The sequence below is a fragment of the Citrus clementina genome, unplaced genomic scaffold, assembly GCF_000493195.1.
Source record: "Citrus clementina cultivar Clemenules unplaced genomic scaffold, Citrus_clementina_v1.0 scaffold_2, whole genome shotgun sequence".
In the NCBI taxonomy this organism is placed as follows: Eukaryota; Viridiplantae; Streptophyta; class Magnoliopsida; order Sapindales; family Rutaceae; genus Citrus; species Citrus x clementina.
Genome location: NW_006262688.1, coordinates 7,647,895 through 7,669,653, shown reverse-complemented (window position 1 = coordinate 7,669,653; position 21,759 = coordinate 7,647,895). Strand labels below are relative to the sequence as shown.

Here is a 21,759-nt window from a genome sequence, read left to right as displayed (position 1 = left end):
TTTTATTATTTATTATTATTATTTTTTGATAATAATTTATGTGGTCTGCTTTATTGACCAACACATATGAGACCACAAGAATTACACTCTGGCGGCTCTTCATTTGTGCATTTCTTTTTTTACTTTTGTTTTTGTCTCTTCACTTTCATTCCCACTTTTGTGCCTTGAATTGGGTTAACAAATGAAATTAGGTGGAGCGGTTGTCGAGCACCTTTTCAACTATTTTTATTTAGCCGGTCATTCGCCTTCAAATTCAATGAACTAATCTATTAAAAAAAAAATCAATGAACTAATTGATAGTCGCAAATATACTTGAATTGAAATGAAATGGAATCGAAGTGTGGAATGAAAATTAAAAAAAAAAAATTTAAATAATTGATTATTGAATGTTAAATTTAATAAAAATTTTATATCAATTAAGTAAATAATAGTTATCGTTGTTTGTAGTTTTTTTTTATCACTAAATTTTTTAAACCCTTCAATTGAATAATGAAAAAAAAATAGTATTGTGAGATTTTTTTTTTGAAACTATAGTACAATGAGTAGAGTTGGCAAAATTTGACACGACCCGATTACCCGACACAAACACGATACCAATAAATAGGTATGAGTTGTCGAATTTAACACGATTATTAAATGGGTCGGGTCCGAGTCAACACGATTTTTTTCCGTGTCAGGTTAGGGTTAAAATTCTTGACCCATTTACCCGATCAATGACCCGATTATATTTTCTATTTTAAAATAATTTATAGATTCTTGTCATCAAAATTCAAATATTAGAGATGATTTTTTTATTCTTTAAAAGGATGAATATAAACACAATATTTTATTAATAAAATTTTAAATACATTTAGAGCTTTAATAGTGTAAATGTATAAAATATTGGTAGACATGTATATTTTATAATATTGATATATAATATTATTTACATATATATAATTAAAACCTCAATAGTGTATGTAATATTTTAGTAGATATGCATATTTTATAATATTGATAAATTATGCATGTATGGATGGATGTATGTATGTATGTGCATACATATGTATGACAAAGTGTAAATATTTTATGAAATTTTTGTTTAATAAATAGATATTAAGCAAGTTATTGGGTAATCTGATTATTTTTTTGTGTCAGATTTGGATCTCAATATTTTGACACGATTATTAAATAGGTCGAGTTTGGGTCGACTTAAATTTAATACGATACAAAACTGATACGACACAAACACGATCCGATAATCCGTTTTGCCAGTTCTAATAGTGAGATTTATGTAAACTAAAAGCATGCCGTTCAACAGCCGACTAGATTCTAGACACCTAAATATGAAGGTGTTGTAGAAAAGGGTATTGAAATTTTTCATTGACATTTGATTGAAAGCAACATGATGAATTATAAATACATTAAATCGAGAAAATGGTTTGATTTTTTATTTTTCTTTCTTTCTGTCATTAATTTGGCAATATCTAACTTGATTAATACAATGGGCCACACCAGACAGCAACTTGGTTCCAGAAGAGCTCCAACTGTATATCCATCCACTTTGCCAAGTTGCGTTACGACTTACGAGTTCGAATATTCTCAAGGTAAATTACATTAAACTTCACATAATTTTCCTTTATTAATTTAAAGGTCGTGAATTTTAAACAATATACCTTGGAAGCCTGTACAGTTGTAAATTGACTTGAGCTAAATAGATTTCTAAATGAACAACTATCAATATGTATGTGGCCCAAAGACATTAATTTACAGAACACGCGACATCTTACGGATTAAATTTTTGAAGACATACAATCGACTCATGTTTATTAAGATCTAAAAACATATATATTTTTTTCTTATATCATAAAGTATAATTTAATTGGTATTATTTGTAACATTCTTTTCTTATATGACTTTTTAGATTATAGGCTTGAAACTTAAAAAGTCACAACCTTAGTTCCTTGGCATAATAAAATAAAAGATATAGAACTTTATTGTAATTTTCGCATGTGACAAATGACAAAAGCTTTCTTTCTTTCTTTCTTTCTTTTTTTCTTTCTTTCTTTCTTTCTTCCTTCTAAGCAACCAACAAGAAAACCATGTTTCCCGTCCTTGGAAACTTCTCTTAAACTATGGTCAAAACCGTGTATCAATCAAATCCCTTTTGCCATTTTTCCTTTTTTGCTTTCTCTTCTTTATATATAATCTCCTTTCACCAAGCCAAGCAACCCATAAAGAGAAAGAACAATCAAATGGAAAGAATTGTACTACAAGAAGAAAAAGCTGATGATTACTTTGATAGCCTACCCGACGCCATTCTTCTCGACATCTTCAACAAATTACTCGATGCCAAGTCCTTAACTCGCTGCCTTGTCGTCTGCAAACGCTTCTCTTCGCTCATTCCCCAAATCAACAATCTTTTCCTCTCCATCATTCCTCGTCCTCGTCGACAAGTACTCATCGGCAACTCATCAAAGCGCAGCGTTTTGAGAATCTTTTTAAGTAAACTCAAATGCTTTCGTCGTCTCTTCATCATCACTCCAAAGTCATCAGCAGCTAATAAAGATTCAATTGCTACTACCGTTTGGTGTCCTGCTTTGAGCAACAGCAAGTTCAGAGATATCAAATATATGAACGTCCAGTTTCCGGTCTACGGAAATGGGAATGACGATGATTATTGTTTCATCAAGTGGAAGGCTGCGTTCGGGAGAGAGCTCAAGTCTTGCATTATACTCGGTGCTACGTTGTTTTGTAAAAAGAATCTTGCATGGGAAAGAATTGCTCCTGTTCAAGAAGAAGAGCATTTTTTAACTGATGATCAGCTTAAACTGCGAATTGTTTGGACGATTTCTTGCTTGATTTCTTCATCGGCAAGGCATCAGTTCTTGAAACCGATTGTGTCAGAACATTCCCAGCTTCAAAGGGTCGTTCTGAGTGATTGCAAGAATCAAGGACAGCTCTGCATGGATGAAGAGCAGATTGCTCAGATGAGAAAGTCTGTGAACGATTCATCATTAAAGGAGAGGACTCCCTTCCCGGATTTGAGCATTAAGATGTTGTACTTGCCGGTACTGGAGTTGCCGGCTTCAGGGTACACGATGAGGGGAGCAACACTTGTCGTGATCAGACCCGATCATGATGATAATGATGATGATGATGCTGGTGGTGATTTGTTGGGAGGATGGTTTGATGGAGACGGAGAAGAGAAAAAGAAGGCTTTTGGTGAAGCTGTGAGGGAGTTGATGAAAGTGAAGAAAAGTTATGTGATGACTATGAATTCTTTCTGAAATGTTACATGTTAGAAAGCAGAAACTAACAGATTTTGTTTATGTGTGTATGCAAATGTGCTAATGATTCAGCGGAAAAGAAATTTATTTATTTGAACCATTTCAAAATATTTTGCCCCCGCATTTGGCTTCCAAGCAAAAACAGAGCAAAAGAGCATAAATGATACTCAGAATCTGCTAAGAAAAAATAAAATACTTGGCTGGACTAATAAGACGTTTCAAGTACATCACAATACAAGAAGCAATGATTAAAGGAGAGTTTTCTCGGTGAGCCTCTAATAAGAGCAAGCATAGGAAATTATACATTCTTTGTACATAGTGACCTGAAGCGCATGAATAGAAGAGAAGTAATTACATTGATGAAAGATGACTCAGATCCTGGATGGGATCATAGGAATGTTGTTCTGTAGGTATGCAGAAGCAGCTGCAACCCCGCTTCCCAGCTTAACCGGGTAGCCCACGTCTTTTAGTATCATCTCCACACCAGCGAGACAGCCCAACAATTGCAACTGAAATTGATGAGATACACGGATTAAGCAAGTTCACGCGACAAAAGAAGGAGCACTTTTGTAGATTATATTTTAGTTTCTAATAATGTTAGGTTGATCCATGGTAGATTATATTGCTGAATTACTATAAACAATGTCATAGCAGTTAAACTGGAAAGGCCTTGATAGTCCAGTTTTTTTTTTTTTTTCCTGAAACTAATTAGAGCGCTGTATAAATGATCATGAAATAAATCGAGTTGTAATATGATTGAAATATGATAGCACTGGTAACAATAACACTTCTCCAGTTATAATTGAAATAGGAACTGAAAATTGAACATTACCTCATTCAGGTGGCCGAGATGCCCGATTCTAAATACTTTACCAGCAACTTTGTTAAGGCCCAGACCTAAGCTTAGATTGTATCTCTGCCATGCCCTTCTAACAATTTCTGAACTATTGATATGTGGAGGAACAATCACAGCAGTCACAGTGTCACTGAACCATTCTTCTTTCTGGGTGCAGTTCTTTAATCCCCATGCCTCCACAGCAAGCCTACATTTCAAATTTTAAAACTTTTTTAATCAAAAAGTATATTCTTTCAACAGAAGAGCAAAACGAGATATACGGATTATCAAGAGTTTCAAAACATCCATTATAAATTTCTTTCGGGATGGTTTTACTACAGGCTCCAATTACCAAATAAGATGTTGTATTTTAGCCATATTCATACATTTGGTGGAGGATTAAGAAACTTCTAATATCAAAGAAAAATAGATGAAGAAAAAGCCGAAATGTCCTCACCTGGTTGCTTTGCCCAAACGACGGTGCCTTTCGATCACATTTTCAAGCCCTTCCTCAAAAATCAGATCCAAAGCTGCTCGCAGCCCATACAGCAGTTGGATGGAAGGGGTATATGGCCAAAATGTTCCCAAATTGTAAAACTTTATGTAGTCTTTCCAATCAAAGAAAACTCTGACAGATTTTGCAGTTTTGGATGCCTCTAGAGCTTTGGGGCTTGCACAAACAATCCCCATTCCAGTAGGAAGTGAAAGAGCTTTCTGAGAGCCAGTTAGAGCCACATCTATGCCCCATTCATCCATACGGAAATCGATGGCACAAATGGAGGAAACCCCGTCAACGAGAAAAAGAGCCGGGTGCCTGTATTCATCTGAGAAGAGATACCAAACATATTAAACAAGTAGATTCAATGCATGATCAAAATAAAAGAAGCAGAAGAACTTATATTTTTTTCTTGTAGATGTACATTGCAAAATTGATTAATCTTACAAACATTGAGGCATGCCATCCGCGCATCTCAGTTTAGCTTAGGTACACAGGGGACGTGATGTGTAAAAGAAAGCATGTAACCCTTACAATCATAGCTTTATTCTAAAGTACATAATATACACTTACCAAGAAGTTTTCTCACTTTAGACAAGTTGTTGGTAACTCCGGTCGCTGTCTCGTTATGAACAATGCAAATGGCCTTGATAGTGTGTGCAGTATCTGCTGCAAGTTTTGATGCCAAAACATCAAGCTTTGCACCTTCACCCCAGTCACTTTCGACGACATCAACGTTGAAGTTGAGGCGCTGCTGCTGATCAATCCAAAGCAAACTGAATTGACCAATCAGAAAAGAGATAATGCGATCTCCAGGAGACAGTGTGTTTGTAAGTGCACTCTCCCATGCACCAGTTCCTAAAACAAAACAGCTATATCAACAAAGAGAAAACCGTAACTAAAACATATGACAAATATTAGCTCATTTCAATTTTGGTTGCAGGATTTCAATTACATACATACACATGTATTCGTTTTTATGAATGATCTCACACCAAAAATTTGTACATCTTAACAAGCAATTAAGAATAAAATTTGAAGCAAGGATGCAATAAAAATACCTGTGGTTGGGATCAGAAATGGAGTTCCAGAAGTGGTCTTAAAAATTTTCTTGATATCCTCAAGAAGAGTTTTTGTTAATGCTGGAACTGCTGGAGAACGGTAGTCCTCATTGTTCCTATTCATTGCTCGGATGACTTGATCAGGGATCTGAACAGGACCCGGAACAAAGAGATGGTTCTTCCCTGGTGCGTACATATAGTCCATCTTTCCCTACTTGGAATGTCACGGATACCTTAAAGTTTGACGAGTTCTTGTTGTTTCACCACTCCAAAACACCTGACCTACAGGATTCCAAAGAAATAAATAAATCAAACCAACTTTACAACATCCTTTTGCTTTCAAATCACCTAAGCAGGCATAAGATCATTTTGATTCACATTTATAGTCTTCTCTTTTCGTCACTCCATGTTTCATTATTATATATATATATATATATTTAAAAAAAAAAAAAGGAGCCTGCAGAAACAAGTGCCAACTAACAAAATGTAGTAATTGGTAATAACTCAAATCACCTGTTTTCACAACAATCCGTTTAGATTCTAAAACAGAAGTATTGTCCAACAAAAAAATAACACAAGAAGGAGTCCCGTATCTTTATGCATGAATTCTGAACATTTAACAAATGGAAAGATGTCTGTTACTTCAAATTTATTTTCGAGATTTTTCCTTATAGTGATGATGAAAATAATTTCTTGGCTACCTACGTAAGATTATCAGTAAGAGTATATTGCAGTTAGTTTATTGTCCTTTGTAAAATTTTGTTACAATTAGACAATATTTCCCAATGTTTCGGTTAAACAAAACCTTTCTTTTTTATTAGAAAGAAACAAAATATAGTAAAGAGTTCAACCTCTACTAACTGAACTAATATATGCCTTATATTCTTACTTCAAAAAAAAAAAACATGAATTCATAATTCTTAATATACGAAAACATCAACGTCAAGTCTATTGTCACATCCCAAAGATGAAATTTTTTTTTACCCAATTCTCTTCCCACCGCGGATTCCAAACTTCATATTTCAGACTCAAGAGATTTTACCAACTGAACTAATTGATAAACAGTTTACTAAAATTATCCACAGGAAAATCATCATGCGTCCCAAGATTGTTTAGTAGATTTCTCAAAGTATTCGTTACGTTTTATTTTATTGTATACTGATATGTCTTTTACAATAATTCGTGAAAAAAACGAAAAACAGAGAGCAGTCAGAGGACCAAACTGCATCTCACATGTAAGCACAGAATAATATGCATTCAGTATATGCATAATACATGCATGACGCATGCAAGAACAAGAACAAGAGCAAGAGCAAGAGCAAGAGCAATTTTCTGAAACACGCATAAACAAAAAAAATGAAACACAGCAACAAAAACAAAAATATAAATCAAATGAGTAACAGTTCGGAAGATTACCTGAAGAGGAAGAAAGGTTACAGCTCAAGTGTTAAAACTGCGAAAGCCAAAGAGAGAATTCATTTTTTATAAGAGCGCGGGAGAGCCAATCAACAATGGAATGGGACCCACCAATTCATCAGACGTGGCAGATAAGAGTGGAAGCGTTGGAATCCTGCGGCTCATAATTTGTTTATATCAATGACATGGGAAAGATTTTCGCTCCAGCATACGCTGAGTTAGAGCCTCCTACTTCCACTAATTTTTTTTTATTTGATTTTGTTTTATTTTGGGTTGCCTCCTGTTTTCACCATCGCCCTTGTTGTTTTAGTTTATTTCCTTTCAGCCCTTTCTGATTTTGATAAAATTTAACTTTTGATTAAAAAAAAAAATCTAATATTATAGTTTTGAGTGTACTTCATTCATGCTGTCGTTTAAATTCGAATAACAATAGGCTGTAAACATTGGTGTTTGATGTGTGAAATTTTTCCTTCCATCCAAACTTTTTTTTAAAAAAAAAATAAATAAAAGAAAGGAATTGATAATCAAAGTATGCCTCAATAATTAGAAGGTAAAATATAGTGGGCAAATTGGATAAATGCCCAAATGAATGGGCACAAAATGGAAAATGCATAAGAACTTGAGCTGTACGCAAAATATTTGAAAGTTATACAATTGGAAGTATGAGGTTGAGAGGGCAATGTGAAAGATAAAGTGATAATGTCTGTGAACCACACCATCTTTTGTGGGAAGCAACACCACACATCACTTCTCGTCTTGTATTTTTATGAACTTTGCTGTCTTGATTTTGTGCTTGTTCCCAATTTTACTCTTTGTCCCACTAATTTGGTAAACCTTTATCCATTATTTCGATTCTGTTTATCTTATTTTCTTGGTACTTCTTTAGGAACACCACTGCATGTTCATTTTCCATGCATATGCTTGAAACCAAATGTACTCTTATCACCAGTGTTGCTGCTTTCACGAAAATTCAGATCATCTCTCAGAAGCTCTCAGTGGCATCTTCGGTTGTCAAAGAATATGGATTCATCGTTCAATCCCAATCATGCATGATACAGGGAAATATCACTCAGTAAGCAGAAACACCTCTCACAAGATAAGTTGACCCTATAAAAGAAATACAATACCTACGATACATAAATTCAAGATGATGCGCTCAACTTGGCCCTAAGAACTTGATCAAATGGTTTTCAAACAACTTTATTTGATTGGCCACCCAAACTCAAATCTTACAGGGCTAAAAGATTTGTATGAGCTTAGACTATTATATTGATAATAATTGGGGGACAAAAAAAAGATTATGCACTCATCACGTTAACAGCTACTATTTTCACATTGATCCCATAATTTCCAGATCATATCCACAGGCAAAATTTATAAACATCTCACTCAACTGAACACAAAAGAGTTATCTTCAATCAAGTATTCGATGGCATGATATTAAAAATTAAAATACACACACATACATTACATGATTGTAACAACACTGCATTCTTTATCCCCTCAGGTGGTGCTAAAACTTCAAAGATATAACATCCCAATGTGCATAAGTTCTTGATGCCTACCTATTTTCTTTTAGAATTATTAAGCTGAAACCAAAATGAGAAATACATACATCAGCCAACTGCTGGATAAATGTCCAAGCAACTAAGCAAGTGTCATAAAAGAAGGAAAAGGCCTACAAAATTATGCAAAATTGATAATGTACACTTTCTCAATTGATTAATACACATATATATTGTCTTGCTCATGCCTAAACATTTTCCAACTGAATGAGGCTCTCTCTTTTTCCTTTTTTTCTCCCACTACTTTTGACTATATACGTAAAGGGGAAAAAAAAAATACTCTACTCATTTTCCTGAAAGGAAAAAATAAAAAAAACAAAAGTCCTGGCAAAACCTGCATGTGTCTTGCTATGTTAATCCACCCCTGGCTTTCTTCCTCAGCCGTCTACACATGTGATTCCCCAAATGATGGCGGATAAACTCTTCAGACCAGCTGTTTAATACCAAACTGGACTCTGCCTCTTATTCACATCGTAAAAAAGAATTCCAAGAGAATATCCAGGTGACTTAATCGGTAAATGCCACCAAGTGAAAGCCAATTGGTGTCAATCTTTCAATCAGAGCTGCACTCGTACATCTGAAAGACTAATTGATGCCAGACGGGAAACCCTGTCTAGGAGGAAAGCCGGTTTGACGCATTGGGTAGCGCCTCTCAGTAACAAAACGCCTGTTGTCAGTTGGTGCCGCACCAAGAATTCCTAACGAGTTTGGATCTGGTAGACGAGTGCCATTATTCATAGGTCTTTGCAACATGGGCTGAGCTTGGGAATACATATCCGTTTCTGCCCTTCTCCTTCGTTTCCATGCTTCAAACTTTTTTGGATCAATGCCTTTGTGAATTGGTTCTGTCATTTGATAAGTAGACACATTTTTATGTCCCTTTTGCCTCTCAGCATGGCGGTTGAATGTAGAAAAATTTAGATCATTATCAATAGAACCAGAAGCAGAGCCATTAATGTGGGAATGTCCAATCCCTGCTTCCTCTTGCCGCTCCTGCTTGAGTTTGGAATAAATCTGATGCAGTTTCTCCCCAGAAAGATTTGAAAAAGTAGAGACGTAGTTCCATAATCGCATAGTCATCCCTGTAATGCAGCTTCTTTTAAACTTTCATACAGTAAACAAATCCAAAGAATGACATGTATATGACATACAAGGCAATGAAAATAATTTTCACCAAGATACTTCCAGCAGATAAAGAGAGCGGCAAAAATAGCAGATTGAAATGCAATGTACATTAATCATGTCAAATGATGAACAAATAAAGTAGGACCCAAAAAAAAAATAAAAAAAGACATACTATCTTGCTTATATAGTTCCTCCTCATGTTCTAAGACAATTTGGTCTATCCTTCGCCCTATAAGCTGCAAGTAATTCCGAATTTTTGAAAGCACCTGGATAAAATGAAAGAAAAGCAATGAAGTCAGATGTTTAATCCTCGAATACAAAGGTATATGCCAACAAAAAGATGGAAAAACAGAAGCAACCTTTTCCTTTGGAAGATTGTCACTGGTAGCTTGCAATCGTTGAAGGCGCTGCAGGGTTCTAATTTCATCAGCCATGACATCTTCACACCATTCCATCCATTTCACTTCCTTAAATTGTTCATATACTTCCTCGTTGTCCGACATTTCACCCTCCTCTTTTGTTAAAGGTTGTTCAACTCTTTGAGGTTTATGAAATCTATCTTTGGTAGATTGGAAATTGACCTTAGCAGAACCAGGCTTTCCTTTCTTGTCCCTCAAGCGAGATATTGGCATGTTCAAAATATTCTCAGATTTCTCTCTGCCCTTCTTGGAAGCCTTACGTCCCACTTTAGCATTCGCATTCTTTGCACCAACAGCTGCAAGTTCCTGAAGGAAAGGTCCCAGTCATCAGAATAGGCAATTGGTAACAAGTCCAAAACACTGGCATAACTATGCAAACAACATGAAAGAAGTGTAAGAATAAAATGTGCCAGTTGCCCCATTTATTGCTAGATCCACTCAAGATCGTGCTAGAATTACCATCCAGAGTTCCCTCCGTTAGAAGAATTGCAAGATCAAACAATTTAGAAATCGGGGGGGTTATCATGAAAATTTAACTTCCTGTCAGTTATCATTCACACTAGCCATCCATCTTGTACACCCTTATTTATCTAGGCTTAAATACGTCAATCCACCTCTTCCTTCTCACACAAACCACACCTTTGCATCACCATAATACTTGATCATGAAGTCCTAAAAGTAGAATGAGAAAAGAGAAAGAGAAGAAAAATTGACAGCAAAATATAAATAGTAGAGATATATGCAGAGATTAATAATATTTTCATGGCTTTAAGCCTTGAACTTGGAATATTGAGGCAGTGAAGGAAAAGAAGTAATGTAGGTGCAGTAAAAGATCAAGAAAAAACAGATGAGCTAGTATAACAAAAATGAGCACATGTTGACAAATATTGTTAAAAAATAAAAAAATAAATTAAGAATCCAAAATGAAAGGATGAGCAAATTTGGGTAGAGGAAAGCGATTGCCTACCATTTCCAAAAGTGCATTAGCACGCTCCTTCAAATTTGGTGCACGTGGAAGGAAGGTCTCATGATGTTGAAGTTCAACAGGAGCAATCTTCTTCGTAAGGCCAAGCCTCTCATCTAACCTTATGTTTTCCCAATTGCCGAAACCATGGTAGTGTATTCCCAGAAGCAATCTTGCATCATCAACTAAGAACATCCAGAGAGTAAGACATAATAAACCACCAAACACTAACTTTGGGTTCCCATCTCTTGAATAATAATAAAAATAAAAGAAAAAATATTGTATATATAGATATAAAGTCGTGGAATAGCCGTATGAGAGCAGGAAATACATACACTGATTCCAGCCGCAACCTTTGGACCAATTTGACGGTTTAAGATATGACAACACTCGGAATTGCTTAATAGGATCTTCATAGCGACTTATACGCTTTGCTAGAAGTTGAAGTTCTTCAACACGGTTAATTAGATCATTAGCCTTCACAGAGACACCAAAAAAATCCAGCAAAGGAGGGCCCTGGATGTAATCAGACAATTCATTTTATGAGGACAAACTTTCCGTATGCCAATAGAATGAAAATTTACATTAGAAGAAATCAATTAGAATCAAGTAGAATAACTTTCAAAACTGACCTTTGGGTCCGGACTTCCTACTTCAACTGCTTCTCTACACCCATCAATTAAAATATCAAAAAGTTCAACCACCACTTCTTGTGGAGCTGTTGCAACTGCACCACCAGCATCTCGAGCTATTAAGCTGATTTGACTCTGGTTTCCGAATTTCATAACCTAATTTGAGAAAAAATATATATATATTCAAAATTACACACAGAATCTGTGCTGTAATGAAGCAATGAGAAAGCAGAAATGATGCTTCAAGTAATCGCAACAGAAGAAACCATACAAAAATCACCCGTTCCAGAAGCAATTTAATCCAGCAAAACAAAAGTGGCAGCAAACTAATATTAGAGATATCCCAAATATGGCACTTAAATAAAAAATAAGATGGGCAAGGAAGGACATCTACAGAGATTGAAAAGTTTCAGGACCACAAACCTATCTTTACATTAGTTTTCAGTTTATTTTCTGCCTCTCAGAAGCTAAAATTATTATTAGAAGTCATACAACGATGGGGCAAATCTACCAGAATCAATTAATGATATTGATCGGACGTTTCTGAGAGGAGCTCAGATAATATAAGCCCTCATATTTAAATAAAAAAAATGCTGGGTTGAAGTAGTGAGACAATACTGCCCACAAATTAGAATTCTTAGCACATTAAACAGCAAAAATAAACTAGTGCTTTGGAATCAGAACCTTTCATTATACACATAGTGATACCAAAAGAGGTCATGCTCCAATAAATAAGGTAAATTCAGTGATCATTGGTTCTAGTGACTACTATTCAAACTGGTTGAAGCTCTTAATAAGGTTAAATATAGGAGCATAGGCCCGCTACCAGCCCATATCCATATGCATCCAAAGGTATAAGATTGATTTTTTTTTTTTTAGGACACTATCAGACACCCAAACTTGAGAGATTTTTTAACCTTTGGATAAAAATATCATTTCACAGATTAGCAAGCACGTAAATATGCAGGATATATTATGAATGATCCATCCACAAAAGAGAAAATATATATACACACATACGGGGAAGGGACTTTTTTGACTTAAATCTAGACATCAAAATCTGGCCATTTATTTAGTTCAATCCAAGAGCTAAGATAATTGTTTATGTGGCATTAAAAGTATTAAATATAAGATTTTCTTCTTCTTTTTTTAATAAAAGAAAGCTCAAGTAGCATATTAAAACTTAAAAAAATGAGAGAGAGATTGGTATCTACTCCTTCAATGATTATACAAGTAACAAAAAAACCATCCCTATTTTAGCAGACTGTATACTTTCCAAAAAAATCAAGACTCCATGACTTTGTGAACAACATTGTTCTGAATAAATTAAGTGAGGATTCATTTATCACCACGCAATGTACAGCATCAAGGTGTGACTTGCTAAGTTATGAAACCAAAAAAAAGCTTAAGATCACAAGAAATCATTTTGACAACCAGAAACATCACATCACAGCTTGGCAAAATGGACAACCCAAGAAGATGATCCAAATGAGAAAACCCAGCTTCACGCAAACAATAATTCCAAATATTCATAAGATTTCAGGAATGAGAATAGATTCGCAAAAAAAGAAAAGTTCTTGTTGGTATAATCTTGTTAAGGAAGTTAATATTTCAAGAGTCAGTATTCTCTCTCTCCCCCCATTTTAAGTTTTAATATGCCGCCTCAGCATTTTGTTTTTTCAATGTTATATTTAAAACGTGTTTTATGCCACATAAGCAATTATCTAATCCTTTAGATTGAACTAAATAAATGGCCAATTTTGATGCCTAGATTTAAGTCATAATCTTAAGTATAGATATATATAACAAATACCAACATTGTTTCAACTTAATGAACTTATAGAAGATAATCAAAAAATGAAGATGCATAACTTCTTTAACATCTACAAGAAATAAACAGAACACTTTGAAAGCAATATTTTTGAAGCAGCATATGACAAGGATATGAATAGATTTCACAAGAGTAATCAAATGAGGCATGCCCAGGTAGAAAACTATACAATAACAATGAAGTATCATAAACCATACCGCACGATAAAAACGCGTGGCATCTCTCTTGGATAGATTCCCATATGACCAGTCTCTCACTTGAGCAGATGCTCCATCAATAAATGGAACAGATGGAACCGAAAATTCTGCTTTGCGGCGCTTCTGAACTCTCTCCTGAGGCTCCTGAAGCTCAGATCCTTTCTTCTTCCTTTTATTACTTCTCTCGGGTTCATTTGCTTCAGCATAGCTTTTGGTATTCCTTGCAGCACGAGGAGCTAAAGCATCCTAAATGGAGAGGAAAAAACGAAGACTTGAGCAGACAGCTAGAGCTAAATAGAATTTCTAAATATCAGTCCTGCAAGAAGCAGGTAGAACAGCCATATTTTTGAAGTTATATTGAAAATCAACAAAGTGGGTTCATGCCTCAGCTTGAGCTACAGCTTCAGGTTTAATCCAACGACTCCAGAAGCTACCATCATCTTCAGCACCACAGAAATTGGCAACCTAGATGATCAAAGAGAGGATAAGGTTTCACGAAAATTTAAGAGGAGAAAATAAAGAGATTGACAACCAAATAATGGAAGATGGATAATAATGACGGCACATCATTTTCTTGCCTTAAAAGCACTCAACAATTCATTCCCTCCTTCTCCTTCAGCTTCCTTCTCCTCTACTTTCTCTGCTCTTTCAAGTATTTCATCAATATCCATGCCTAACAGTCTTTTTTTGCTCTCCTCATCGTTTCTGTCCTCTTTAAAAAGTTCCTCTGCTCCGAATCTCAAAATTGCCGAAAGTTCATTCTATAATCATAAAGGTAAAAGTTAGATTTTGCTAAATAACAAAAAGTTACACCTAATATCCAAGAGATAATAATGAAAAGAATACAAAAACAACAAATGGTTTTCAAATACAGGCTATATGATAAATAATTAAGCATACACCCATATGCATATCCTTACTTTATCAAAATAACTCCCTTTCTTTGTTTCTTTCTTCTCCAGTCTACCCTCAGCATTCAACTTTTGGATCACCAAATGATCAAGAACCTATATAGAACACATTTTATCCAAAAGAAGATTGTTAAATAAGTAGCAAAAAAAATGAAACTGAGCAGCTACATGTAGGTCTCATTACATGCACAGAAATATAAACACAGACGCATGTATACCCACGCATCCTTTGGAAAAATCTAATAAAACAACAAAACTTCCCCATATCACCATACCATCTTTTTCTTAGCACGTTCCAGGATATCCTCCTCGACACTTTTGCTTGTAACAAATCTATAGATGTTGACAACTTCTTGCTGTCCAATTCTATGAGCTCTACTCATAGCCTGAACAAAATAGAATCAAGCATATATAATGAGAAATGTTATGCTATTTATAACATGCAAATGAACTGAAATATATAACAATGAAAGACAAAGATGTAGCCATTGAAATTTACAAATTAAAAAAAAAAAAACCTGCAAGTCATTTTGAGGATTCCAGTCGGAATCAAATATTATAACAGTGTCAGCTGTTGCAAGATTGATACCAAGACCACCAGCTCGAGTTGAAAGCAAGAAACAGAAATCCTCACTACCAGGTGCATTAAAATGATCCATAGCTTGGTGGCGCAACTCAGCCTTTGTACTACCATCAAGCCTTTGAAACTGGAAACCTTTATACGACATATACTCAGCTAGTATATCCAACATTCTAACCATCTGCAGTAATTTATTAGTGTAATAGCCACTGAGTCAGGCTAAAATCTTTGTGTTAAAAAATAAAAACCAAATAAACACATATATATTTGTAAACAGGAGCACAGATTGTTTTCATTTTGATAACCCAAATGAATAGATAGTATTAAGGAATTAAAAAGAATATGAAATTAACAATAACTTTGAGCATAAATATCTAAATTCAAAAAATTATACAAATTATAATTGTAGATTGATATTACAGGTAGAGGCACGGCCTAAACCCCACCATCTTGGTGGTTTAACCCCCCCCCCCCAAAAAAAAAAAATCTATGCATAAAAGTAAATAAGCATTGAAGGATAAAATGGTATACAGAGAGAAGGGGGATATATATGTGTGAGGTGAGAGGGAGGGGGGGTGTTATTGCTCCTCTAATACATTCTGCCAACTCTCCTATCATATAAGTACTTAATTCTCATATTCTTAGTATCAGTCTTTTTGCCATTTCAAACTTCACAAACCTCTTAATAATGTTTTCTCCTCAACTAATGAGTTTTATCTAAGGTTAATTATCGACAACAAATATCTTGATCCGTTGATGCGTTTGGATTCCTGGAGGTATCTTGATTAAAATATCATTCCTACTCTAGACAATTGAATGATCCCATTAAACCCTATAAGAACTAAAAGATAATAGGCAGTCAGGTTTTACCTTGAAAATTAAGTACCTTTACTACGCAACTGTAAAAAAGCATTCTTTTTTTTCATCATGATTTATTAACATCTTTAAGAATGCTTTATACTAGATTGTGATCCCAGGAGGACATTCGTGGCATTTGACACTAAACAATGGGAAAAAGCCTAGGCCATATGACGGGCACAATATAAAAGTCCAAAGATTCCGCACCATAAACAAAAATGCCATACACATGCAAGAAAATAAGACCAAAAAAGATCATGGAACACCAAAACAATAATTTACACCAAGGATCTCAAAACAAGTAAAGGCAAAGCGAATACAACAATAAAAAGTATGACATCATTTTCAACTAACGGAGACATTATAATCAAGCTCCATGATTTTCTGTGAGAAAGTTTGCCGAAAAAACCTGAGAAAAGATCAGAACACGATGTTTTGTCTCATGCAACCTCACAAGTAGCTTGTCCAGTATCACTAGTTTCCCACTGCTCAAAATAATTCTCTCCAGTTTGCTGGTATCATTGATGCTGGTGTCCCCACCATAACCATGGTCTGCACTCTCAAAAAGGAAGGGATGGTTGCAACATTTCTTTAACTCTACCACAATATTCAGAAGTGAAACCTGCAAAATCCAAATAACCAATATGCATGAACAATTATCTCATCACCAAAAGGAATGGTGACAACGGTAAAATGTTATCGCAAAAATTTATTTTAACAAAACCACTTATAACAGCACAACAGGAACAAACATACCGTATAGTCAGGGAATTATAAACATTAATTGTCATACCCAGCATGAAAATAAAAATTATCAAAATGGCATTTGATAAATTCTTACTTGATTCCCACGAACTCCTTTGTTCAAGTCGTGGAAGTTGCGTTCCAAAATCCACTTGTAGTACCTACAACAGTCAAAAACAGCAACAGATGTTACTTTAGCAGAATAGAACATTTTCATCATATTTAGAATCTATTACTTACTGCTTTTGAAGAGGGGACATCTCAACTCTAAGAATACGTTCAATTTTCGGAGGCAAAGACTTCTCCACGTCTTTTATAATTCTCCGAAGAATGTGCGGCCTCAATTCCATATGAAGATTTGCAAGCTACACATTTATAGAATACATAACCAAATGCGTTTATTGGATTAGACATGGATTAGACAAGAATACTTGCTGAAAAAATAACTGAGGTGCCAAAACAGGACAAATTAAAAGCCAACGGTACTTCCTACCTCATTTTCATTGAATGAACTGAGATTCTTGTAATTTTGAACGAAATCATCCTTACTCTTAAACTTGTCATGATCAAGGAAGTGAAGCAGAGCCCTGCAGAAAGAAAGATAAGGAATACATATTTCAGAACAAGACATGAAACAGAAAGGCTTGTGAAAATTTATTGAATTAAAAAACAAGGGCAGAGTATGTAAAAGAATAACATAGTCGATAGATCAAAATAAGTAAACTCATCTCAAGCAAGACTTGCAACCACTTACAAAGAAAAAATTATGATATTAACATCAATAACATCCGGGTACAAAAAACAATGTGAGAATAAGCTGAACAACTACAATCATTAAATTCTATATAGATATTGATTATGGATGATCCACAAAGTCAAAGGAAGATGCCACATACAAAACCACCATGGAACTGATCAAATAATTTAATAAAAATTCTGATAGGAAGTAATTCGAACACCTCTGGCCTTAGGTGCATACTTGGATAACTATCTTCAGAATTAAATTAAAAATTACTGGAGTACCTACAAAAAAAGTCGAAGCATTGTCTATAGTTCCAAAAGGCTACATAAGTTATGCAGAAACATCAACACTTGTTAGCACAACAGCTGGAGAGGCAATTTCATTTGCACCCCTCAGAGGTTCAAGGATGCTATAAACTCCCTCTTAAGACTCCCAGTATCTAAAACGACAGTGACCGTCAAATGAAGGTTAGGCATGTCAAATGAATTAAAGCATGGATGAAAATTACTTAAAAATCTGGAGAGCATTAATATCAGAGCTGGTAGAACACATCTGGATACCAAAGATGTCCAGAACTAGGATTTTTTATCAGTGTAGAACTAGGAATTTTTTTTTAATAAGAGTGTAAAACTAGGATTCACCACCCAGAAACAAATCCATAAGATAATGAACAGAAATGACTTCATTCTCATAAGAACCAAATATATCCAGTCCATTCCACCGAATAGGTGGCAGGGTGGAAAAGTGTTATCAAACCTAACATTCAAATCTTCACTCTCTCAAGTACACCTCCTATTTCAAAATTCCATCATCAGAAACCCAAAGCTCCACCAAGAACCTTACTTCACTAGTCCTCAGGTGGTGACCAAAAATGCTAGTCAGTCCTAGTCCCAATGAAAGAACCTTTGAGAGGAGTTGTTTGGCTAGCTGATTTACATTATTGGAGGTTGCAGCAACTGAACATTTACTACCTGAAGATGATTGTGTCACCACCAGTGTCAACAGCCGCCAATTTTATTTGGAATTTCAGAATTCTTGAGTTACTATGAATTTGCCATATTAATGAAATATGTTTTGCTTACGACAAAATTAAAATGTCGAGAGGTTTCCTTCATTTCAGACTCTAGGAGGAAGACTTTCCTTCTTGAAATCCTCACACATCAAGGGTGCAAATAAAATTTCATTCATGAAACAGCAGGCCAATCTGTATAGAACACTAGTGTGTGCAATAAAACCCATAACAGAAACATTTTCCAGAACGTTGAAAAGCCTTTATTTAATATATATATATATATATGGCAAATTACTAACAATAATAAATTACCCTCTGCATCCAAGATTGCAAATGTTTTGCTAATATAAAGAGAACAAACATACCATAGCTCTTCCACACTGTTTTGCAAGGGTGTGCCAGTAATAAGTAACTTGTTCTTAGTGCTAAATTCCTGCAGAGACCCAAGTACATTATTTTATAGAGATCATGGTGAACTAGCACCTATCTAATATACACTGTGAAACAAAAATTAGTTAAAAATGCTGCCTACCGAGAGAGTTGTATACAACTGTGCTTCACTGTTCTTTAACCTATGAGCTTCATCAACCATCAAATAGTTCCACTTTATCTTGGACAGAACAGCCTTGTCCTTCAGGACAACTTCATATGTGGTTAACAGTGTATTAAATTTTATAGGCCTGCCGACTTTCTTGTCATTATAAAATTCATATTGCTGACAAACCTGCAACCGAAAGAAATGGTTGAAAAGAGTAAAAGAAGAAGAATATAATTTTCTTTTCTTTTAATTTTTTGAAGTAACAGAAATTATTTTTATTGATTGACTGAGGATTCACAAAAATTACATTGGATGTCCGCACAAATCCCAAAAAAATAAATAAAATAAAAAGTCAATATCTACCCTTATAGTATAGCAGCTCAGATAAAAGATTTCATCAATTGGACAATGAAAACAGAGAGACAAATCGATTAAGGACTAATTCGCTAGCATTTATAAGCAGATTAGACAGAAAACTCAGATTGGACTTGGATAAAATAAATATCTGACCAAAATCAAACAATAAACAAAGAGCTGATTTTCAGATCTAAAATGCAAAAACTACGTTAATCAGGTTTCAATATGTTTCAGTAGATTTTATAGAAGTCAGATTGAAACGAGGCAAACAGGTGTATGATAAAAGCAAAGTATCTGCAAGAACTTATGTACTAGAAGCCTGCCCAGTAAAGTCAAACAAACCTTGCACAATCAATTGCGGGGGTAGGGGAATAGGGAAGTGTCGGTGGCGGTGCCATGGGAGTAGCAACAAATGTCAAAAGTATCAGAAACCAGAGCCCTATTTATATGCACAACTCAAAACAGATATATCAACAAATATGACTTACCTCTCGGCTTGCACGTGTACCAACATATACAATCACATTCATGGTAGGAAGCCATTTTCTAAACTCTTTCGCCCAGTTTGACAAGGTGGATAATGGTACAACTACAAGAAATGGACCAGGAATTTGTTGAGCGTTCTGTGAAAACAAAATAAAATTAGATTCAGCATAATCAATACAACAACATTTACAAGTCTACCACTTCGAAAAAGAAAACAAGTTCACCTGTAAGAAACCAAGCATTGACACTGACTGGACTGTTTTTCCAAGACCCATTTCATCAGCTAAAATGACATTGGTATCATTTCGCCAACTGTCGGGTAAAAGAAGAAATAATTAGTACATGTGTCATCAGACTCCACGAGTTTATGAAATCAGAATCCCAAGACCTCAAGCAATAAGAAGAGCATACCTGTTCACAAGAAAGTTTAGACCCTCAAGCTGATAGTCACGAAGCTTTCCTCCTCTTAACCATTCAGGTTGTTCCTCAAGCTTCCGTAAACTCGCTGAATAATAGAAAGATTTTCACATTAAATAATTTGTTCACAAGACACCATATAAGTAATGTTTGAGGGACACTTATGTCTGTTAAAAGTGTTACATTTACTTACATTTATATGTAGAAATATCATCAAGTTAATTAATTTTAAAAAATAAATAAAGTTGATGAATATATTAAAAAAGCATAATTTTGAGTTTTAACTCACTAAGATATGATAAATAATTCAAACAAAAATACATGTCTTACATTTTGTAAATAATACTCTATAAAAGTTTTTGAACAGTAGGAAAAGTGATTTATTTTTTAAAATTTATGATAATGCCTTGATGTAAATTATTGGTAGACAAAAATTAATTAGGTTTTTTAGATGGTAGTAAAAAGATTAAAAGGACAAGGTAGTTTTAAAGTTTAAGCTTAATTAATGCAGTGTTCAGGCCAGTGTTGAGTCAAATTTTTTATTTAATTTTATTCTAAATGTCCCAACTTCAGTGTTAAGAAAACGAGCGAGCGAATAAAAAAAAAAAAATTGATTCACTGAAACCGAATTATTCAAGTGTTTAGAACTAAAAGCCAATGATTCCTGGAGATAAAAGGATTGATAAAATGAAAAAGAAAAAGGGAAAGAGAGAGCATAAATATGTCATATATGTTTTAAGAACTTCTCTCATGCAAGCTTCTAAATTTGGCCACCGTTCCAAAAACTCCAAAGCAACATACCTTTGCCTTTCTTACGCTGGAGATCCACCATTTTCCCTTGTTCAGCCATTGCAGCCTCACGAGCCTGACAACAAAAGTAAAGAATCTCAAAACCTGAACCCACACGTAAAATCATTCGGTGGTTGTTGTATGTTCATATTAGCCATGCATATTTTCTCTTTCACTTAAGACATATCTTCAAGACCTCAACCTAAAACTCTCTATTCTTGAAAATATTTGCCATGGCAGCTTCTGCAAAAACTCTATTTCCATGTCATTTGAGTAGATCCTTCCAAAATTTTAAAAACTTTAAAAGGTGAAATGTTAAATTACTTGTAGTGTTTATCAAAATGACAACCAAATTGAATGTAATAGACATTGGATGTGAAAGCAAAAGATACTAGAAGAAAAAAAAAAGAAGTTGAAACCAGTATAAAAGATTCTCTACCTTGTACTCATCAATAGCATCTTGAGCAAAATCAATAATTTCGTCCTTCTCCCTATCGCCAAACATCAATATTACC

The 21,759-nt window shown here is 34.7% G+C and overlaps 3 protein-coding genes across 6 annotated transcripts in view; 1 reads left to right on the top strand and 2 right to left on the bottom strand.

Annotated features, from left to right (window-relative positions):
• The first annotated feature begins 2,058 nt into the window (after nucleotides 1-2,058).
• Nucleotides 2,059-3,367, top strand: LOC18050548 (F-box protein At4g18380). Its single transcript, XM_024191531.1, has one exon. The coding sequence runs from the start codon at nucleotides 2,115-2,117 to the stop codon at nucleotides 3,267-3,269; it is 1,155 nt and encodes a 384-aa protein (XP_024047299.1). The 5' UTR covers nucleotides 2,059-2,114; the 3' UTR covers nucleotides 3,270-3,367.
• LOC18050546 (serine--glyoxylate aminotransferase) lies at nucleotides 3,337-7,159 on the bottom strand. Its single transcript, XM_006446186.2, has 6 exons — nucleotides 7,078-7,159; nucleotides 5,662-5,943; nucleotides 5,174-5,458; nucleotides 4,562-4,928; nucleotides 4,102-4,312; nucleotides 3,337-3,778 (listed from the first exon to the last, which is right to left on the bottom strand). The coding sequence occupies exons 2-6, from the start codon at nucleotides 5,864-5,866 to the stop codon at nucleotides 3,641-3,643; spliced, it is 1,206 nt and encodes a 401-aa protein (XP_006446249.1). The 5' UTR covers nucleotides 5,867-5,943; nucleotides 7,078-7,159; the 3' UTR covers nucleotides 3,337-3,640.
• Nucleotides 7,160-8,383: 1,224 nt separating this feature from the next.
• Nucleotides 8,384-21,759, bottom strand: part of LOC18050545 (protein CHROMATIN REMODELING 5) — a 22,526-nt gene continuing 9,150 nt past the window's right edge. For all 4 annotated transcript variants that reach the window (XM_024190586.1, XM_024190585.1, XM_024190587.1 and 1 more), the window contains 23 exons: nucleotides 21,684-21,735; nucleotides 21,257-21,320; nucleotides 20,450-20,543; nucleotides 20,263-20,350; nucleotides 20,041-20,175; nucleotides 19,190-19,381; nucleotides 19,023-19,090; nucleotides 17,397-17,490; nucleotides 17,144-17,268; nucleotides 17,001-17,064; nucleotides 16,569-16,781; nucleotides 15,240-15,482; nucleotides 14,997-15,107; nucleotides 14,731-14,817; nucleotides 14,389-14,571; nucleotides 14,195-14,275; nucleotides 13,811-14,056; nucleotides 11,783-11,938; nucleotides 11,486-11,666; nucleotides 11,154-11,335; nucleotides 10,127-10,492; nucleotides 9,940-10,033; nucleotides 8,384-9,724 (listed from right to left, as the gene is read on the bottom strand). In XM_024190586.1, the coding sequence (XP_024046354.1) occupies nucleotides 9,228-9,724; nucleotides 9,940-10,033; nucleotides 10,127-10,492; nucleotides 11,154-11,335; nucleotides 11,486-11,666; nucleotides 11,783-11,938; nucleotides 13,811-14,056; nucleotides 14,195-14,275; nucleotides 14,389-14,571; nucleotides 14,731-14,817; nucleotides 14,997-15,107; nucleotides 15,240-15,482; nucleotides 16,569-16,781; nucleotides 17,001-17,064; nucleotides 17,144-17,268; nucleotides 17,397-17,490; nucleotides 19,023-19,090; nucleotides 19,190-19,381; nucleotides 20,041-20,175; nucleotides 20,263-20,350; nucleotides 20,450-20,543; nucleotides 21,257-21,320; nucleotides 21,684-21,735 (3,616 nt within the window). In that variant the 3' untranslated portion in view covers nucleotides 8,384-9,227. The remainder of the gene's footprint in view (nucleotides 9,725-9,939; nucleotides 10,034-10,126; nucleotides 10,493-11,153; nucleotides 11,336-11,485; nucleotides 11,667-11,782; nucleotides 11,939-13,810; nucleotides 14,057-14,194; nucleotides 14,276-14,388; nucleotides 14,572-14,730; nucleotides 14,818-14,996; nucleotides 15,108-15,239; nucleotides 15,483-16,568; nucleotides 16,782-17,000; nucleotides 17,065-17,143; nucleotides 17,269-17,396; nucleotides 17,491-19,022; nucleotides 19,091-19,189; nucleotides 19,382-20,040; nucleotides 20,176-20,262; nucleotides 20,351-20,449; nucleotides 20,544-21,256; nucleotides 21,321-21,683; nucleotides 21,736-21,759) is intronic.